At 43.0% G+C, this 17,416-nt stretch overlaps 1 protein-coding gene across 2 annotated transcripts in view; it reads left to right on the top strand.

Moving 5' to 3' along the window:
- Positions 1 to 16,047, top strand: part of LOC139538767 (mannosyl-oligosaccharide 1,2-alpha-mannosidase IB-like) — a 172,193-nt gene extending 156,146 nt beyond the window's left edge. For both annotated transcript variants that reach the window (XM_071341178.1, XM_071341179.1), the window contains exons 14-15: positions 13,143 to 13,258; positions 13,629 to 16,047. In XM_071341178.1, coding sequence (XP_071197279.1) covers positions 13,143 to 13,258; positions 13,629 to 13,761 — 249 coding nt within the window. In that variant the 3' untranslated portion in view covers positions 13,762 to 16,047. The remainder of the gene's footprint in view (positions 1 to 13,142; positions 13,259 to 13,628) is intronic.
- The last annotated feature ends 1,369 nt before the right edge of the window (positions 16,048 to 17,416 follow it).

Below are 17,416 nucleotides of genomic sequence, written 5' to 3' on the forward strand. Positions count from 1 at the left end.
ACACACACACACATTTTCCATAAGTACATGGAGTAGAAAACCTGGGCATGCCCCCTGGGATTTTTTGTTGTTGCAGAATGAGCTCTATTTTGGTGGCCCCTCTAGTACCTTCTAATGCCTTGATTCCATCCAAAATACACAGTTAAATTATTGAATACTTTACCTCCCAGATTGGTAATATTGCGTAGAAAGACATGACTTTACAATTAAAATTACTGAAAATGTGTGAATTCAGTGTTTTAGTTTTGCATATTGTCATTGCATAGGCCTATATAATTAGGACTATTTTCTAAGTAAGATGAACTTTTTTAACATTAAACCTCTCTTCTCTTGAGATTAAAGTCATATTTACAGTTTTGCTGCAAGATATAAATTGCCACATTGATGTTTGTTATTCAAATTATGCTCTGTGGACACTTAGGGTAAAGAAACCAATGTGTAATTTTGTAATTTGGGTGAACTATCCCTTTAACAGTTTGGCCTGTCAATCAATCACTGTGGGTAGAGTTGTCAGGGGAGGGGGCAGGATGTTTGTGAGTCACAGAGTTGGTAGGGTTTCAGACCTGTCAATCAAACACTGTGGGTGGGAATTTGAAGGAAGGCAGTAGATTAGTAATCTAGTCAGAAAAACTAGTCTTATCTACTAGCGGTGAGCCCAAAATAATACATTTAACAAATATTTACAAAATAAAAACACTACACCTATACGCTATGTCTACGCTGCCTTATAGGCCTATGCCTCTGGAGTAAATCTCAGATTTACTTTTAATAATTCTGCCTATTCCGTTAAAACAATTCGAGTATATGCGCATGTTGTAATCAAAATTCTAATCTTATTTTGTGCATTTCAAACTGTCCTTTTGTGAGGCGCAACCGGGAACTAGTTCTGTACGATGGCGAGTGTTGGATAAACCAGAATTGGAGGATCCTCCATCATTGTTTAAATCTCCAGTTTGGGAACATTTTGGCTTCCCACTAGATTACAACGGCGATGGACAGAGTTGTGGATAAAACGTTAACATTATGTTGCCACACTCAACGAGAATAGCCTATGCAGCTGCCAACACCTCAAATATTTTGACACATTTACACTAACATCACCCCAGTATACTGGAGCAAGACGGAAACGCAAAGAAACAACATCGCCTCTCCTCTGCATTCAAGCAGCCTTAGGCAACTGATTCTAACCAGGGCAAAGAAATTACAAAAGCGATAGGTAGGCTATGTTTATATATACAGTACCAATCAAAAGTTTGGACACACTTACTCATTCAATGGTTTTTCTTTATTTTTACTATTTTCTACATTGTAGAATAATAGTGAAGACATCAAAACTATGAAATAACACACATGGAATCATGTAGTAACCAAAAAAGTGTTAAACAAATCAAAAGATATTTTGATTCTTCGAAATAGCCACCCTTTGCCTTGATGACAGCTTTACACACTCTTGGCATTCTCTCAACCAGCTTCACCTGGAATGCTTTTCCAACAGTCTTGGAGGAGTTCCCACATATTCTAAGCACTTGTCTGCTTTTCCTTCACTCTGCGGTCCATCTCAATTGGGTTGAGGTCGGGTGATTGTGGAGGTCGGGTGATTGTGGAGGTCGGGTGATGGTGGTCTGAATACTTTCCGTGTGTGTGTGTGTGTGTGTGTGTGTGTGTGTGTGTGTGTGTATATTAGTCAGCAGCAGGTCACAGTGAAATATCAGGCACTGAGCAGGCTGTTTCTGAGTGGGTGGGGAGGGTGAGGGCCGGAGAGTGAGTAGTGGGGAGGGCCGGTGGGGTTAGGTTTGTGTTGAGAGCACTGGTTGAGAGAGCTCTGCAGGGTGCTGCTGAGTCTCGTGAGTGAGAGGAGAGAGCAGCACAAGCACACATCGTGACAACTTTTTACCAGTTGTAGGTATGCTATTTAGATTGTCATTATAGAGACATCTATTTCCGACCATTTTTCTATAAAACATATTAACACATTAGAACTGATGTGCATCAAGAAATGATGGAGACAAAGCACTGGAAACCCACTTTAGGCACACTAGAGCACATTAGATATATTTGCTTGGGGGTGGTTTCAAGTAAACGGTATTCTAATGTCGACTTTGATTATGGAAAACCATATCAAGCGAAGGATTTTACGCATGCTTAGTTCTTGGGTCTCGAGCTCTGCGTGAGGGGAAATTTGAAATGAAAAGTTATGGATATCCCTCGTGTGCTTCTGTTATGGGGGGAAAGTCCACAATGAAACTGACATTAAATGTGAAGAATGATACGTTTGCATCTGTTGGCTATCAAGTAGTCTATTAATTTCTATGCCATTGTAGGCTTCTGTAGCCTACCATTTGACACAATAAATATGTTGAAATGACAATATCGCTGGAGTCGTTGCAAATCAGTTTGTGCCACTTATGTAGGCTACATGGAGCTGGCAAGCGGATTTAATAAATAGCCGAAAACTTCTGTTTATTGTTGTTGAAGCCTTGTCTTATTATGCTATTATTAATGGCCATGTTTAGTTAATTAAATTGGAAGTTATCAATTGTGATCATGGTCACAGCTCTCTCACAAATGTATCATTCTCCACATTTAATGTCAGTTTCGTTGTGGACTTTTCCCTGAAATGAGATGTAGGCCTATCGGGGGCTATTTAAGCTACCTGCATGTAGCTCAGAAAAAGTTGAATTACAATCATAAACCCAGATTTTAGTCAGTAGCCTATGCCTTTTGAAATTACAAGTCAATCTTGCAAATAGGCAATTTATAATGGTTTGTAGTCTTAATATCTGGCACATAATAACAGCACAATTGCCAGAAAATAGGCTAACATTTGTCAGTGTTTCTTGAACAGAGATTTCGAGATCCTCTGTCCAACTTTAAACACTCATCTAATCACAACTATCCTTCCTATTGGATTTATTTATAGTTATGCAAATGCACAAACATTTTATTTACAATCATTGGAGAGTTAGTTTAATAAGGGCAAACATATATTTTCTCTTGCTACATATTCAAATTCCTTTAACCAGTGGTGTATTGTACTTTAGAAAAAATACTTTTTGGTACTACTTATGTTGTTTTTTGGGGTATCTGTACTTTACTATGTATATTTTCGACTACTTTTACTTCACTATATTCCTAAAGAAAAGAATGTACTTTTTACTCCATACATTTTCCCTGGCACGTAAAGGTACTCGTTACATTTTGAATGCTTAGCAGGACATGAAAATGATTCAATTGACACACTTATCAAGAGAACATCCCTGGTCATCCTTACTGCCTCTGATCGGGCAGACTCACTAAACACACATGCTTCATTTGTAAATGATGTCTGAGTGCTGGAGTGTGCCTCTGGCTTTCCGTAAATAAAATAAAAACAAGAAAATGATGCCATCTGGTTTGCTTAATATAAGGAATTTGATATGATTTTTACTTTTGATACTTAAGTATATTTTAGCAATTCAATTTACTTTTGATACTTAAGTATATTTAAAACCAATACTTTTAGACTTTTACTCAGTAGCATTTTACTTGGTGACTTTCTCTTTACTTGAGTCATTTTCTATTAAGGTATCTTTACTTTTACTCGAGTGACAATTGGGTACTTTTGTCACCACTCCCTTTAACCTCAAGTTAAGCTTGCAATAATTCATATTTTGATGGAAAACCGAATTTTGCGTCTACGTCATTACAAACTACGTTGATATTCCCTCGATAATGTTATGGAAAAATGGTTTATTGGATAAATGTGGCAACTCCTTGCTTGCTGCGGACTCCAAAAAATTGGGCTAGTTTTCAAGCTTTGTGGGCAGGTTTTGAATGGTCATTGTACTAGAAATTTCAGCTAGACCTGGCAACCCTGCTGACAAGTCCCTTTAGCGGTCACTGGCAAGTCTCAACATGGGCTTTGAATCTTAGGAAAATAAAAACAAGATGTTTGGACATATAACTAGATTTATGAATAGCAAAGGGATATAGGAGATTGACTTTATTCAGTCAGTTTGACACCTTTTGTAAACTGGTCAACACTTGCTGTTCGGTCATCAATCAAACCACGATGCGCACCGGCTCTGCAGCTGGCTATAGCATAAGTCTATGAAACATACGAAAGAAAATAAATGCATGTGCCACAAAACAATAATTATGTTGATTTCATCTCATCTTTACCACTTACATGGATTGTGTAAATTCACTCACAGAAGACGATGAAGAAGCATCATGCTCACCTTCTGTGAAAATAAATTTGACTGCAGCCAACCACAGAGCACAAAAAGGTACCGGGTGGGGGGACAGACAGCAGACTGACAAACCAGCAGTGTTTCCTTGTCATCCCTCACTTTGTGACTGACAGGCGCATGTCTTATCAAATCAAAAGTGTATTTGTCACATGCACCGAATACAACAAGTGTAGACCTTACAGTGAAATGCTTACTTACAAGCCCTTAACCAACAATGAAGTTTTAAGAAACATAAGTGTTAAGTAAAAGAAAAAGAAAAAAATTACAAATAATTAAAGCAGCAGTAAAATAACAGTAGAGGGGCTATATACTGGGGGTACAGAGTCAATGTGCGGGGGCACCGATTAGTTGAGATGATATGTACATGTAGGTAGAGTTAAAGGGACTATGCTTAGATAATAAACCGAGAGTAGCAGCAGTGTAAAAGAGGGGGGGGCGACGCAAATAGTCTGCATAGCCATTTGATTAGCTCTTCAGGAGTCCTATGGCTTGGGGGTAGAAGCTGTTAAGAAGCCTTTTGGACCTAGACTTGAAGCTCCGGTACCGCTTGCCGTGCGGTAGTTGAGAGTGGCTAGAGTCTTTGACAATTTTTAGGGCCTTCCTCTGACAACGCCTGTTATAGAGGTCCTGGAAGGCAGGAAGCTTGGCCCCAGTGATGTACTGGGCCGTACGCACTACCCTCTGTAGTGCCTTGCGGTCAGAGGCCGAGCAGTTGCTATACCAGGCAGTGATGCAACCAGTCAGGATGCTCTCGATGGTGCAGCTGTAGAACTTTTTGAGGATCTGAGGACCCATGCCAAATCTTTTCAGTCTCCTGAGGGGGAATAGGCTTTGTCGTGCCCTCTTCATGACTGTCTTGGTGTGTTTGGACCATGAGTTTGTTGGTGATGTGGACACCAAGAAACTTGAAGCTCTCAACCAGCTCCACTACAGCCCCGTCAATGAGAATGGGGGCGTGCTCTGTCCTCCTTTTCCTGTAGTTTACAATCATCTCCTTTGTTTTGATCACGTTGAGGGAGAGGTTGTTATCCTGGCACCACACGGCCAGGTCTCTGACCTCCTCCCTATAGGCTGTCTCGTTGTTGATGATTAGGCCTACCACTGTTGTGTCATCGGCAAACTTGATGATGGTGTTGGAGTCGTGCCTGGCCATGCAGTCATGAGTGAACAGGGAGTACAGGAGGGGACTGAGCACGCACCCCTGAGTGGCCCCCGTGTTGAGGATCAGTGTGACGGATGTGTTGTTACCTACCCTTACCACCTGGGGGCGGCCCATCAGGAAGTCCAGGATACAGTTGCAGAGGGAGGTGTTTAGTCTCAGGGTCCATAGCTTAGTGATAACGAGAAGATGCATATCGTTCGTTCTAGTGGGAGACACCAATGTGGACTTTTCTGACTAGCGAATTAAACCGTGAAACGTAAATGAAAAGAAGCCTAGTTCATTTATGAAATTAAAAAAGTAGCCCGATGACAATTAGTCTGTTATCGGCTGTTTAGCCGACAGACAGCGCTCATGGAAAACACTGACGCACACACATACTGTTTTACCTTAGGCTCTGGGTAGTAGCTCCTAGGCACCTTACCTTTCTAATTCCTAAACTTGACCATTAGTGAAATTAAATCTTAGATCAGTGTCTAGGGGCTCCTTCATCCAACTTCCTCTGAGCGTGTGGGAGTCATGTGTTTTGAGGTTAGTTGTGCCCAGCTGTTGTAGTGTATAGCCCTCAGAAATGATCCCAGCAGAGAGAAGCTGTGTATATATATATACACACACACACACACACACACACACACACACACACACACACACACACACACACACACACACACACACATACACACACACACACACACACACACACACACACACACACACACACACACATAGCCTTCTTCTCCAGGTAGAAGAGTAACAGACACAAACAATGCTTTATTAGCACAGATGGTACTAGGAGTGGAGTCTAGTTCAGGTGTGCGTGTATGGATGGATAATTTTGGTGTGTAGGTGGTCTAGCCCAGATGGAGGTCTGGGACGCTGCAGTGTGTCTTCAGAAGGACACACACATCGGATGCAGTGTTCCATGAAAAATATAAGAGTTCCAACCAATGTTCCTTTGAAGATGTGTGCGGGTGCGCAGCTCCCCCGAAGCACAAGATTGAACTTCACTCAACGTGGGAACTGTGGGAATTGTGATCGAATCAACGCAATATTAGCCACTTTCACTGCAACATACCGAAACAAAACAAACTATGCAAGAGATTTTGTTGTAGGCAGAATGCATCAGAGTAGGATTCTATTGCATTGACAGGCATGACTCTACACAGACCGGTAGGCCAATATGCAAATAAACCATTGCCACATATGGATATGTGCCATTCACTTTGAACTGGACTGTTTTTACAGCATGAGCGGTCGTGAGTAGATGCGCTTGTTTTGAGATCAAAGCGAGAGCTGCATGTAGCGACTTGTGCACATTTGTTAATATCCTTTGCTAGTTAGTGAGTTATTAGCCTAGTTATTTATAGATCATTTGTAGTCAGCAATAGGGGAAATTGCTTCCAACAAGAGCACACAGCGTTAACATTTCTAGCCATCTTTGAAAAGCAAGTCAGGTAAAGAGCTTTTTTTTGTCTTGAAGGGGCAGTGTTGTATTTTGAGACAGGCTTGAGTAAGCTAAGTAGCCAATAGGCAGAGGGTAGCATAATTTGTCTGATTATCTGTAATAATGGTATGGGAATAATAATGCATTTTATTTTGTAAAGTGGCTTCTTGCATCAAACACAACAACAAAAAATCGGTCACCTCCTTGTCTGAAGGACAAGTGGATAAACAGGTTAATGTCAAGCCCTGCATGATTTTTTTCAATTGAAATGTAGGCCTTCATTGAACACGACACATTTGCTGCTACTGTAGGTTCAATGATAGAACAGCTACTTCAATGTAAAAATGTGATAGGATGCATTTTCTCCATTGTTTTTGGTGGTAGGCCTACATTATCATTTAATAGCCACAGTAGCCTACTTGATCACTGTTAAAACTAACTTAAAGCAGTACAGCCTGTGTTCACGGTAAACATGCGCCAGAAGTTGCACAGCATTTTCACAACGCTCAAGTTTGCGCTCAGCAGACCTGAAAGTTGCTCAGTAACTAAAAACATTTGTGGGAACATTGGTTCCCACTCCTTCAGAGGGATTCTGCTGACAGCTACTGACTCATAGAGTAACTAGAGAACGGGACCAGCTACTGACTCATAGAGTTACTCGAGAACGGGACAGGCTACTGACTCATAGAGTAACTAGAGAACGGGACCAGCTACTGACTCATAGAGTTACTCGAGAACGGGACAGGCTACTGACTCATAGAGTTACTCGAGAACGGGACAGGCTACTGACTCATAGAGTAACTAGAGAACGGGACCAGCTACTGACTCATAGAGTTACTCGAGAACGGGACAGGCTACTGACTCATAGAGTAACTCGAGAACGGGACCAGCTACTGACTCATAGAGTTAATAGAGAACGGGACCAGGACAGATTCAGAGTGAGAGAGAGAGGAGCAAACTCATCGTACTCTGTTTTGATCCACCATATTTTACACTTCCTTGAATTACATGTGATGAGACACAGAGGAGTAAAGAACAAGAGATTAAAAAGATCGATAAAATCTGTCTGGACACTTTAAAATAGAAATACCCGGTGCCTTGTAAAATCACAGCGTGTAATGCTTTGACTGAGGTCACAGACCCAGACATTAACTTAAAATCTAAATTAAAGGCATTGATTATATAGACTGGCGTGGTGATGGATAGAAAATGTCTCCTCCAACCCTCCCTTAAACAAAAAATGGCAATGGAATAAACGTCTACCCATATCCTGACTTAACTCTTTAGACTTATGGTATTAGCCTATATGGATAGGGTTAAATTGAAATGTTTCTTACAGAAGAAATATGAAAAGCATATGCATAATCATGGTAGCAATTAAAAGGGAGCAGTTTGGATATAATGGAAAAAAGATGAGAATAAAGGTGGACACAACCGTTCACCTGACACAATCCTAACATTACACTGTTGATTGGATGTGCATTTTACATTTACTGTACTTTTCGCCCCATTTGTTGATAATGAAATCTGTAAATACTCTGGATACATTCGTAAAATGATAGGGGCAGGTGAAACATTTTTTATTAAAATTTTTATTTCACCTTTATTTTATTTAACCAGGTAGGCCAGTTGAGAACAAGTTCTCATTTACAACTGCGACCTGGCCAAGATAAAGCAAAGCAGTGCGACAAAAACAACAACACAGAGTTACACATAAACAAACGTACAGTCAATAACACAATAGAAAAATCTATGTACAGTGTGTGCAAATGTAGAAGAGTAGGGAGGTAAGGCAATAAATAGGCCATAGAGGTGAAATAATTACAATTTAGCATTAACACTGGAGTGATAGATGTGCAGATGATGATGTGCAAGTAGAAATGCAAAAGAGCAAGAGGATAAGTAAGAATATGGGGATGAGGTAGTTTGGTGGGCTATTTACAGATGGGCTGTGTACAGGTACAGTGATCGGTAAACTGCTCTGACAGCTGATGCTTAAAGTTAGAGAGGGAGATATAAGACTCCAGCTTCAGTGATTTTTGCAATTCGTTCCAGTCATTGGCAGCAGAGAACTGTAAGGAAAGGCGGCCCAAAAAAGTGTTGGCTTTGAGGATGACCAGTGAAATATACCTGCTGGAGCGCTTGCTACAGGTGGGTGTTGCTATGGTGACCAGTGAGCTGAGATAAGGCAGGGCTTTACCTAGCAAAGACTTATAGATGACCTGGAGCCAGTGGGTTTGGCGACGAATATGTAGTGAGGGCCAGCCAACGAGAGCATACAGGTCGCAGTGGTGGGTAGTATATGGGACTTTGGTGACAAAACGGATGGCACTGTGATAGACTACCTCCAGTTTGCTGAGTAGAGTGTTGGAGGCTATATTGTAAATGACATCGCCGAAGTCAAGGTTTGGTAGGATAGTCAGTTTTGCGAGGGTATGTTTGGCAGCATGAGTGAAGGAGGCTTTGTTGCGAAATTCAGAAGCCGGTTCTAGATTAAATTTTGGATTGGAGATGCTTAATGTGAGTCTGGAAGGAGAGTTTACAGTCTAGACACCTAGGTATTTGTAGTTGTCCACATATTCTAAATCAGAACCGTCCAGAGTAGTGATGCTAGTCGGGCAGGAGGGTGCGGGCAGCAATCGGTTGAAGAGCATGCACTTAATTTTACTAGCATTTCAAAGCAGTTGGAGGCCACGGAAGGAGTGTTGTAGGGCATTGAAGCTCGTTTGGAGGTTTGTTAGCACAGTGTCCAAAGAAGGGCCAAATGTATACAGAATGGTGTTGTCTGCGTAGAGGTGGATCAGAGAATCACCAGCAGGAAGAGCACATCATTGATATATACAGAGAAAGAGTCGGCCCGAGAATTGAACCCTGTGGCACCCCCATAGAGACTGCCAGAGGTACGGAAAACAGGCCCTCCAATTTGACACACTGAACTCTATCTGAGAAGTAGTTGGTGAACCAGGCGAGGCAGTCATTTGAGAAGCCAAGGCTATTGAGTCTGCCGATAAGAATGCGGTGATTGACAGCCTTGGCCAGGTTGATGAAGACTGCTGCACAGTACTCTTTTATCGATGGCGGTTATGATATCGTTTAGGACCTTGAGCTAGGATATAGGTCTATACCAGTTTGAGTCTAGAGTGCCTCCCCCTTTGAAGAGGGGGATGACCGCGACAGCTTTCCAATCTTTGGGGATCTCAGACGATAGGAAAGAGAGGTTGAATAGGCTAGTAATAGGGGTTTCAACAATTTCGGCAGATCAATTTAGAAAGAGAAGGTCCAGATTGTCTAGCCCAGGTGATTTGTAGGGATCCAGATTTTGCAGCTCTTTCAGAACATCAGCTGTCTGGATTTGGGTGAAGGAGAATCGGGGGTGGGGCTTGGAGATGTTGCTGCAGGCGGTGCTGAGATTTTGGCCGGGGTAGGGGTAGCCAGGTGGAAAGCATGGCCAGCCGTAGAAAAATGCTTATTGAAATGATCGATTATCGTAGATTTATCGGTGGTGACAGTGTTTCCTATCCTCAGTGCAGTGGGCAGCTGGGAGGAGGTGTTCTTATTCTCCATGGACTTTACAGTGTCCCAAAACTTTATGGAATTAGTGCTACAGGATGCAAATTTCTGTTTGAAAAGGTTAGCCTTAGCTTTCCTAACTGACTGAGTATATTGGTTCCTGACTTCCCTGAAAAGTTGCATATCGCGGGGGATATTCGATGCTAATGCAGAACGCCACAGGATGTTTTTGTGCTGGTCAAGGGCAGTCAAGTCTGGGGTGAACCAAGACTATATATTTTCTTAGTTCTACATGTTTTGAATGGGGCATGCTTATTTAAGATGGTGAGGAAAGCACTTTTAAAGAGCAACCAGGCATCCTCTACTGACGGAATGAGGTCAATATCCTTCCAGGATACCCGGGCCAGGTCGATTAGAAAGGCCTGCTCGCTGAAGTGTTTTAGGGAGCGTTTGACAGTGATGAGGGGTGGTCGTTTGACCGCAGACCCATTACGGATGCAGGCAATGAGGCAGTAATCGCTGAGATCCTGGTTGAAGACAGCAGAGGCGTATTTAGTGGGCAAGTTGGTCAGGATGATATCTAAGAGGGTGCCCATGGTTAGGGATTTAGGGTTGTCCCTGGTAGGTTCCTTGATAATTTGTGTGAGACTGAGGGCATCTAGCTTAGATTCTAGGAAGGTCGGGGTGTTAAGCATGTCCCAGTTTAGGTCACGTAACAGTATGAACTCTGAAGATAGATGGGGGCAATCAATTCACATATGGTGTCCAGGGCACAGCTGGGGGCTGAAGGGGGTCTATAACAAGCGGCAACGGTGAGAGACTTGTTTCTGGAAAGGTGGATTTTTAAAAGTAGAAGCTCGAATTGTTTGGGCACAAACCTGGATAGTATGACAGAACTCTGCAGGCTATCTCTGCAGTAGATTGCAACTCCGCCCCCTTTGGCAGTTCGATCTTGTCGGGAAATGTTATAGTTAGCGCATGGAAATTTCAGGATTTTTGGTGGCCTTCCTAAGCCAGGATTCAGACACGGCTAGGACATCCGGGTTGCCAGAGTGTGCTAAAGCAGTGAATAAAACAAACTTAGGGAGGAGACTTCTAATGTTAACATGCATGAAACCTTCTTGCGAGGAAGAATAGATTCAAGTCATAATGTACAGACAAGGTATGGTAGGATGTGAGTACAGTGGAGGTGAACCTAGGCATTGAGTGACGATGAGAGAGGTTTTGTCTCTAGAGGAACATTTTAAGCCAGGTGAGGTCATCACATGTGTGGGGGGGGTGGAACAAAAGGGCTAGCTAAGGCATATTGAGCAGGGCTGGAGGCTCTACAGTGAAATAAGACAATCACTAACCAAAACAGCAATAGACAAGGCATATTGACATTAGGGAGAGGCATGTGTAGCCGAGTGATCATAGGGTCCAGTGAGTAGCTAGGCGAGCTGGAGATACAGCAATTCAGACAGTTAGCGGGCCGGGGCTAGCAGGATAGCAGATGGGCCTCCAGGGGACGTCGCAACGGAAGAGCCTTTTACGTCGGCAGACCAGTCGTGATGGATCGGCGGGGCTCCGTGTCGGCAGTAAAAGGGTCCAGGCCAATTGGCAAAATAGGTATTGTAGCCCAAGAATTGGCTGATGGACCTCTTCGGCTAGCCGGGAGATGGGCTTAGCTCCAGGCTAGCTCCAGGCTAACTAGTGTTTGCTTCGGGACAGAGATGTTAGCCAGAAGTAGCCACTCGGATAGCAGCTAGCTAGCTGTGATGATCTGGTGTAAAGGTTCAGAGCTTGCGGTGGGAATCCGGAGATATGGTAGAGAAAAAGCAGTCTGATATGCTCTGGGTTTATATCGTACTGGGCAGACTGGTTCCGGTTCTAAAGTGTAGAAAATAGCAGATCCGTACCACATTGGGTGAGGCGGGTTGCAGGAGAGTTTGTTCAGTCCGTAGAAGGAAATTGAGATAAAAAAATATATATGAAGAAAACGATATATACCCGGGATGGGACAAGACAAAACAGACGTCCGACTGCTACGCCATCTTGGAACATAAGACAGAGTTTGAGTCAGTGGACTAACTGGTGTCTCCAAGTGGCCACACATCTCTCCAAAGTGGGCACAGTTCCTAAGTAATTTCATTGCACTTTTATGACTCAAAGAAGAGTACAATCTTTGTTTTCACAAGGCAATTAAGAGAAATTGTAATTTTGGTGCCCATAGAAAGGAGTCAACAGTGCATTCAGGTACATGTTCCACAGCTAATTTTCTTCACAATAGACAAACATTAGGCTCATTCTGTTCAGAACAACCCAGTGTATGACGCCATGTCATCTTTTAACTGTACATCAAACATAGTGATCATAAACGTTGACACTGTTTCTGACATGAGTTTTATGATATGGAAATGTGAAGTGCACATTTGGACTCATGAGTTCATGGCTTGCTTGTATGACGATCAAAGCGGTATTTATTATAAAAAAATCTAAATACATAGTCATCTTAATTTACAGCATTTCCCTCACTCAGACAACAAAATTTGTGCAAATGTTGCCCAATTAGCTGCAGGGATGGGGGCAACTTCTTGTCGTGTGCGGTGCTCAAGTTCAGGACGTTTGTCAGTCAAAACCCATACAGCGCTGTGAAGCACAGAGCCTGATGTAATTTATAGCATGTTACTGTACAGCCATTGTGTTCCAATTTAGGCACTTATCAGTGCCAACTCTGCCATTTTCAACCCATCTATAGGTTAGAGTGTAAAGGACTAATGTATGGTGATTAAGTGCTGCTCTCTGTCTCCCCCTCCAGGCTATAGATAAGTACTGCAGGGTCAGCGGGGGGTTCTCCGGGGTCAAAGACGTCTACTCGTCCAACCCAACCTACGACGACGTTCAGCAGAGCTTCTTCCTGGCCGAGACGCTCAAGTAAGTCCTCAGCCATTTTGAATCAAGACTGCACACCCAATAGCTCTCTGGTTGAACAGCCGCTGTTCTAGGGTGATATTACACTGGTTGTTGTTTTAGGCTGAGGTGAGGTGGAGTGGATGGGGCAGCTCCCCTGTGTCCTGTTCATTCACTTACAATTAGTTTGAGATGGGGATGTCCTGGCCTGGCAGCCCCCAGAATGCACTGGAACTGTGTACTCTACTACCCTCTGCTGGTGACTGTTTATTGCTGTTCACGTTGTCTCACCTGTACCATACAAATAGCACTGATGAACAGAATATAGCAGCTGAATATTGTCTACTCTCTTCCTCCTCCTTGTCTTTCTACCTCGCCCTCCTATCTTGTCCAGGTATCTGTACCTGTTGTTCTCCAGTGATGACCTGATGCCTTTGGAGAGCTGGGTGTTCAACACGGAGGCCCACCCCCTGCCGGTACTGCACCTGGCCAACCTCACCCTCCCAGGGAGCCAGGCCCAGCGGTAGAGACCAGGGGTCCTCCAGGGGACCAATGAGTCCTTGCCTCCCTGCCTCCATCTCTCCCTCTCACTACTACAGACTGCAGAAGGAGAGAGCTCAGACCATTGTAGAGTGGAGAGGACTGGAACAATAGCCTCTCTCTCGCTCCCTTTCTTATTCTTTCATTCTCTCGCTCTCACTTTCTATAGATCTCTCTGGCTCTCTGCTGATCAGAAGGACGGTGGGTGCGTTCAGCTTTTGTGATTGCCCTCGTAATGTGACTTTTGTCAGGAGGCTTGATTTGTTTTCACCAAACTGTCTCATAACGGACGCACATGGGCGAGAGAGGGTGTATCGAGTCTGAACGAACAAACAGACAGACTCTTCTCTGAAGGGATATGTATATTCCAGACAGTCAGACTGACAGTAAAACTGAAGACTATGCGATCAGTGGGGTTTGTTGATTATTATTTTTTTCATTCTATCTTTTGGACGCTGATTGGCGGGGACACAACAATGTGACCCTCCTGGTCCGTCTGCCATTTTCTGTTTACTGTCTTGACCTGGAACTGTATCAGTGTTGCTTTGTGGATAGGAGCAACGGCTTAATACGTCCCCCTCTGGCACCTTTCTAAAGTGGGCCGTTGAAATGGAATTGATATCCCTTGCGTTCTCTATGCTACATTCTGCCATTTCTGTTCTTTCTCTCTATCATTCTCTTTCCATCTCTCATCATTAGCAGGTGACATACTGTTGCTTAGCCTGGTCTCAAATCATTTTTTGCTGCTATTCAACCGATGCTGCTTCTCTCTCTCCTCTCAACCTTGTCTTATCACTCCATTCCACCTCCATCTTCTCTTTCTTGTCATATTTCTTCACTTCTCCAGTCACTCCTCTCGCCTGGTCAATTTCTGTTCCTGTCTTTCCATAAATCACTAACACTCCACAGGCAAATTGGGACAGGTCTTGATTTGGCTGTGATTCTTGTCTGCTGATAAAATGGCCCCTGTGGATAAATTGTTATGCACTTTGTTGTTTGGATTACTGATAGGGAAAAGGGGGTGCAGTTACAGCACTGTAGGAGCTGAAGACACAAAGCCCTCCATTTATTATCTGTGTCTTTGACTCCTTTTAAAATGACTGACATGGAGCCATATTGTTGCTCTAACACTACCACTGATGGGTATAGCCTGGAGTTTTTCCTGTTCAGGAACAACTCCCCACCCTACTGATAGGGTTCTACCTAAACTGTTTCTTGTTCTCATTCCAATCACCACTCGCATATTAGGACTTGGGCTCCGTCACCTGTGCAATTAGTATGTTGAATGTTATGCCATTCATTCTCTATGGGCTGTGTTCTTAATGGACCTTTTGTGTTTCATATGAATGTTGTTTCTGCAACAGTAGATGGAACGGAAGGAACTCTGCTGTGTTCAGTGAGGAATCTGTGATTGGTGCATTGGAGTGGATGGAGATGTACTTTAGGTTTAGGGGACTGAAGGTAACACTGGGAAATAGAAATGTACCCTGGAAGAAATACAATTTTTGTTGGAAGTGTCAATTAATTTAAAGCCTTATCAAGTGTTGCTATGTGTGAAGCCTTTGGCCAATACTTTTTTTTTTTTTTTTTTTTTTTTACAAAATGTTATTCATACACAAGCTCATACACCACAAGCTCATACACCAGTCTGCTAGAAACCCAGCTGTCGCTCTAGCAGACCCATGATGATGAAGGAATAGTGATGATGATAATGTTGGGGTTTAGCTGATTACAGAACCACTCACCTTGCCAATCGATAAAGCCATACTATATTTGTGTTGCTGCTTAGCTAATTGGTTGGTTTCTGTCACTAATTTCTCATGTCTTGAATGAGTACCACCTGGCTGCACCTGTACAACACTTGTCTCACTCTATTCTTCTTTCCTCTGTCACACCCATTCTACTCATTCCTATCCCTCCAGCTTCTATTCCTCTCTTTCTCCCCTGCTATTGCTCCCTCTGTCCCCATCTGTCAGCAGCTCAGTGTCTCCCTCCTCGTGGTGGTGGCAGTAGCAGCAGCCTACTGGGGTAGAATGGTATGAAGTATGTTTATCACCTCCACCTCACTCTCTGACATCCTCACTCTGACACCATCACTGCTTCCTGTCTGGGTAGAAATCCCAGGCGTTCTTTGGCACTGTCAGTCGCCGGGAGGATGTTGATTTTGAAAAAAGTGTTCCGTATTTGTATTTTTACTGAACAAAAAAAGACCTGTAAATATGTTTAAAATGAGACAATAAAGATGTTATGAAAAGTGAACAGAATAACTAAAATGGTGTCTTGGTAATGTTTGTTTCCTGTTCACTCTGTTCCCTTATCTAATGCATTTACTTGCAGGATTTAGCTTGCGGTGCTCAGCACCTTTTTACTATACTTTTTTATAGAATGTTTATAGAAGGTGAAGTCAAGTCTTCTCTTTCAGCTCCTGTCCTGAGGGGGGCAGTCTTGCTTAATATCCAAAATACAAACATCAATTCAACAGCTAGTAAGGCTTAACAATAACGTTTCATTGATTTTAAGATTCTATTCGAGACTTTGAACACCCAAACTGTGATCGGACCCTTGGCAGGGATGATTTGTGTTATAATCCCAGTATCTAAAGATTTACTGTGCTGTCCCTCATATGTGGTACTGCCTGGGATGGGAATTACCGGAATTGCAAAGAGAACTCCTGCACACTTTATCTTTGCATGTGTCGTTGATTGTCTGTTTACGTTTCAATCTAGGACCTTTCTATCCCCAGTCAGTCTGCTGTGCCCTGCTCTACATGATGTTATCTGAGTATGAAGCCGTTAACAGTTACAGGGAGCAGCAGGTCGTAGTCCTGGCATGCAGCCTCTGCCCACAACACCACAGCATGGCACACTACGCTCTCTCTCTCCCTGTCATAACAACTGCTGTTAATAGAAGATAAAACAGCATGTCAGTGCAGAGATAGTATTTTTTCACAGTTTTGTTTTTTGTTTCTGTTCATCTAAGTGATTTGAGCAGTTCAGTAATGTTTCTTCTATCTGCCCAAATTGGAATGGCGGCCTCTCCTGCTCGCATCCACCCCTCATTTCTCAGTCTGTCATCAGTTAGCGTGACAATGGGCTGACAGGTCAGGATGGATAGGCAGAGAGCAGGGCCTGACCCTTGGACATCCATCTGACCTGAGGAGAACCCTTGTGTCATATGGTTTCCAGATAACGATCTTCAGACGTACAGGCCGCATCTTAATAGTCTAAAATGGCTTCTTCTTCATCTGCATGGATCTGAAAGCACAGGATAGGTGAAAGCACTATGGTGTTTGCATACTGGTGATTTTCTTCCACCGATCCAGGTCTTTTAGATCACTGCAGTTCAAGGAAAAGAGACAAATAGAAGAAACAAAGCCACTTGAGATGCACTGATGTACTGGTCCAGATGGCCAGAAAGAGAACTGGCAATAATGCAGCATAACAAAACACATGAGTAAATTAAGCCTTGTCTGTTTCTAGAAAGCCTTTCAAGTACATTATAAGGATATATTTGACTGTGCTCTTGAAGAAGGGACTAGTTGGATGTGGGTAATAAAGAAGCTTAGGAAAATATTTGGGCATAGATTTCTATCGCTGGTTATGTGTGGTTGCTGGTTACTCCTCTAAATGTCATTATTAGTTG

The sequence above is a fragment of the Salvelinus alpinus genome, chromosome 14, assembly GCF_045679555.1.
Source record: "Salvelinus alpinus chromosome 14, SLU_Salpinus.1, whole genome shotgun sequence".
Classification (NCBI taxonomy): Eukaryota; Metazoa; Chordata; class Actinopteri; order Salmoniformes; family Salmonidae; genus Salvelinus; species Salvelinus alpinus.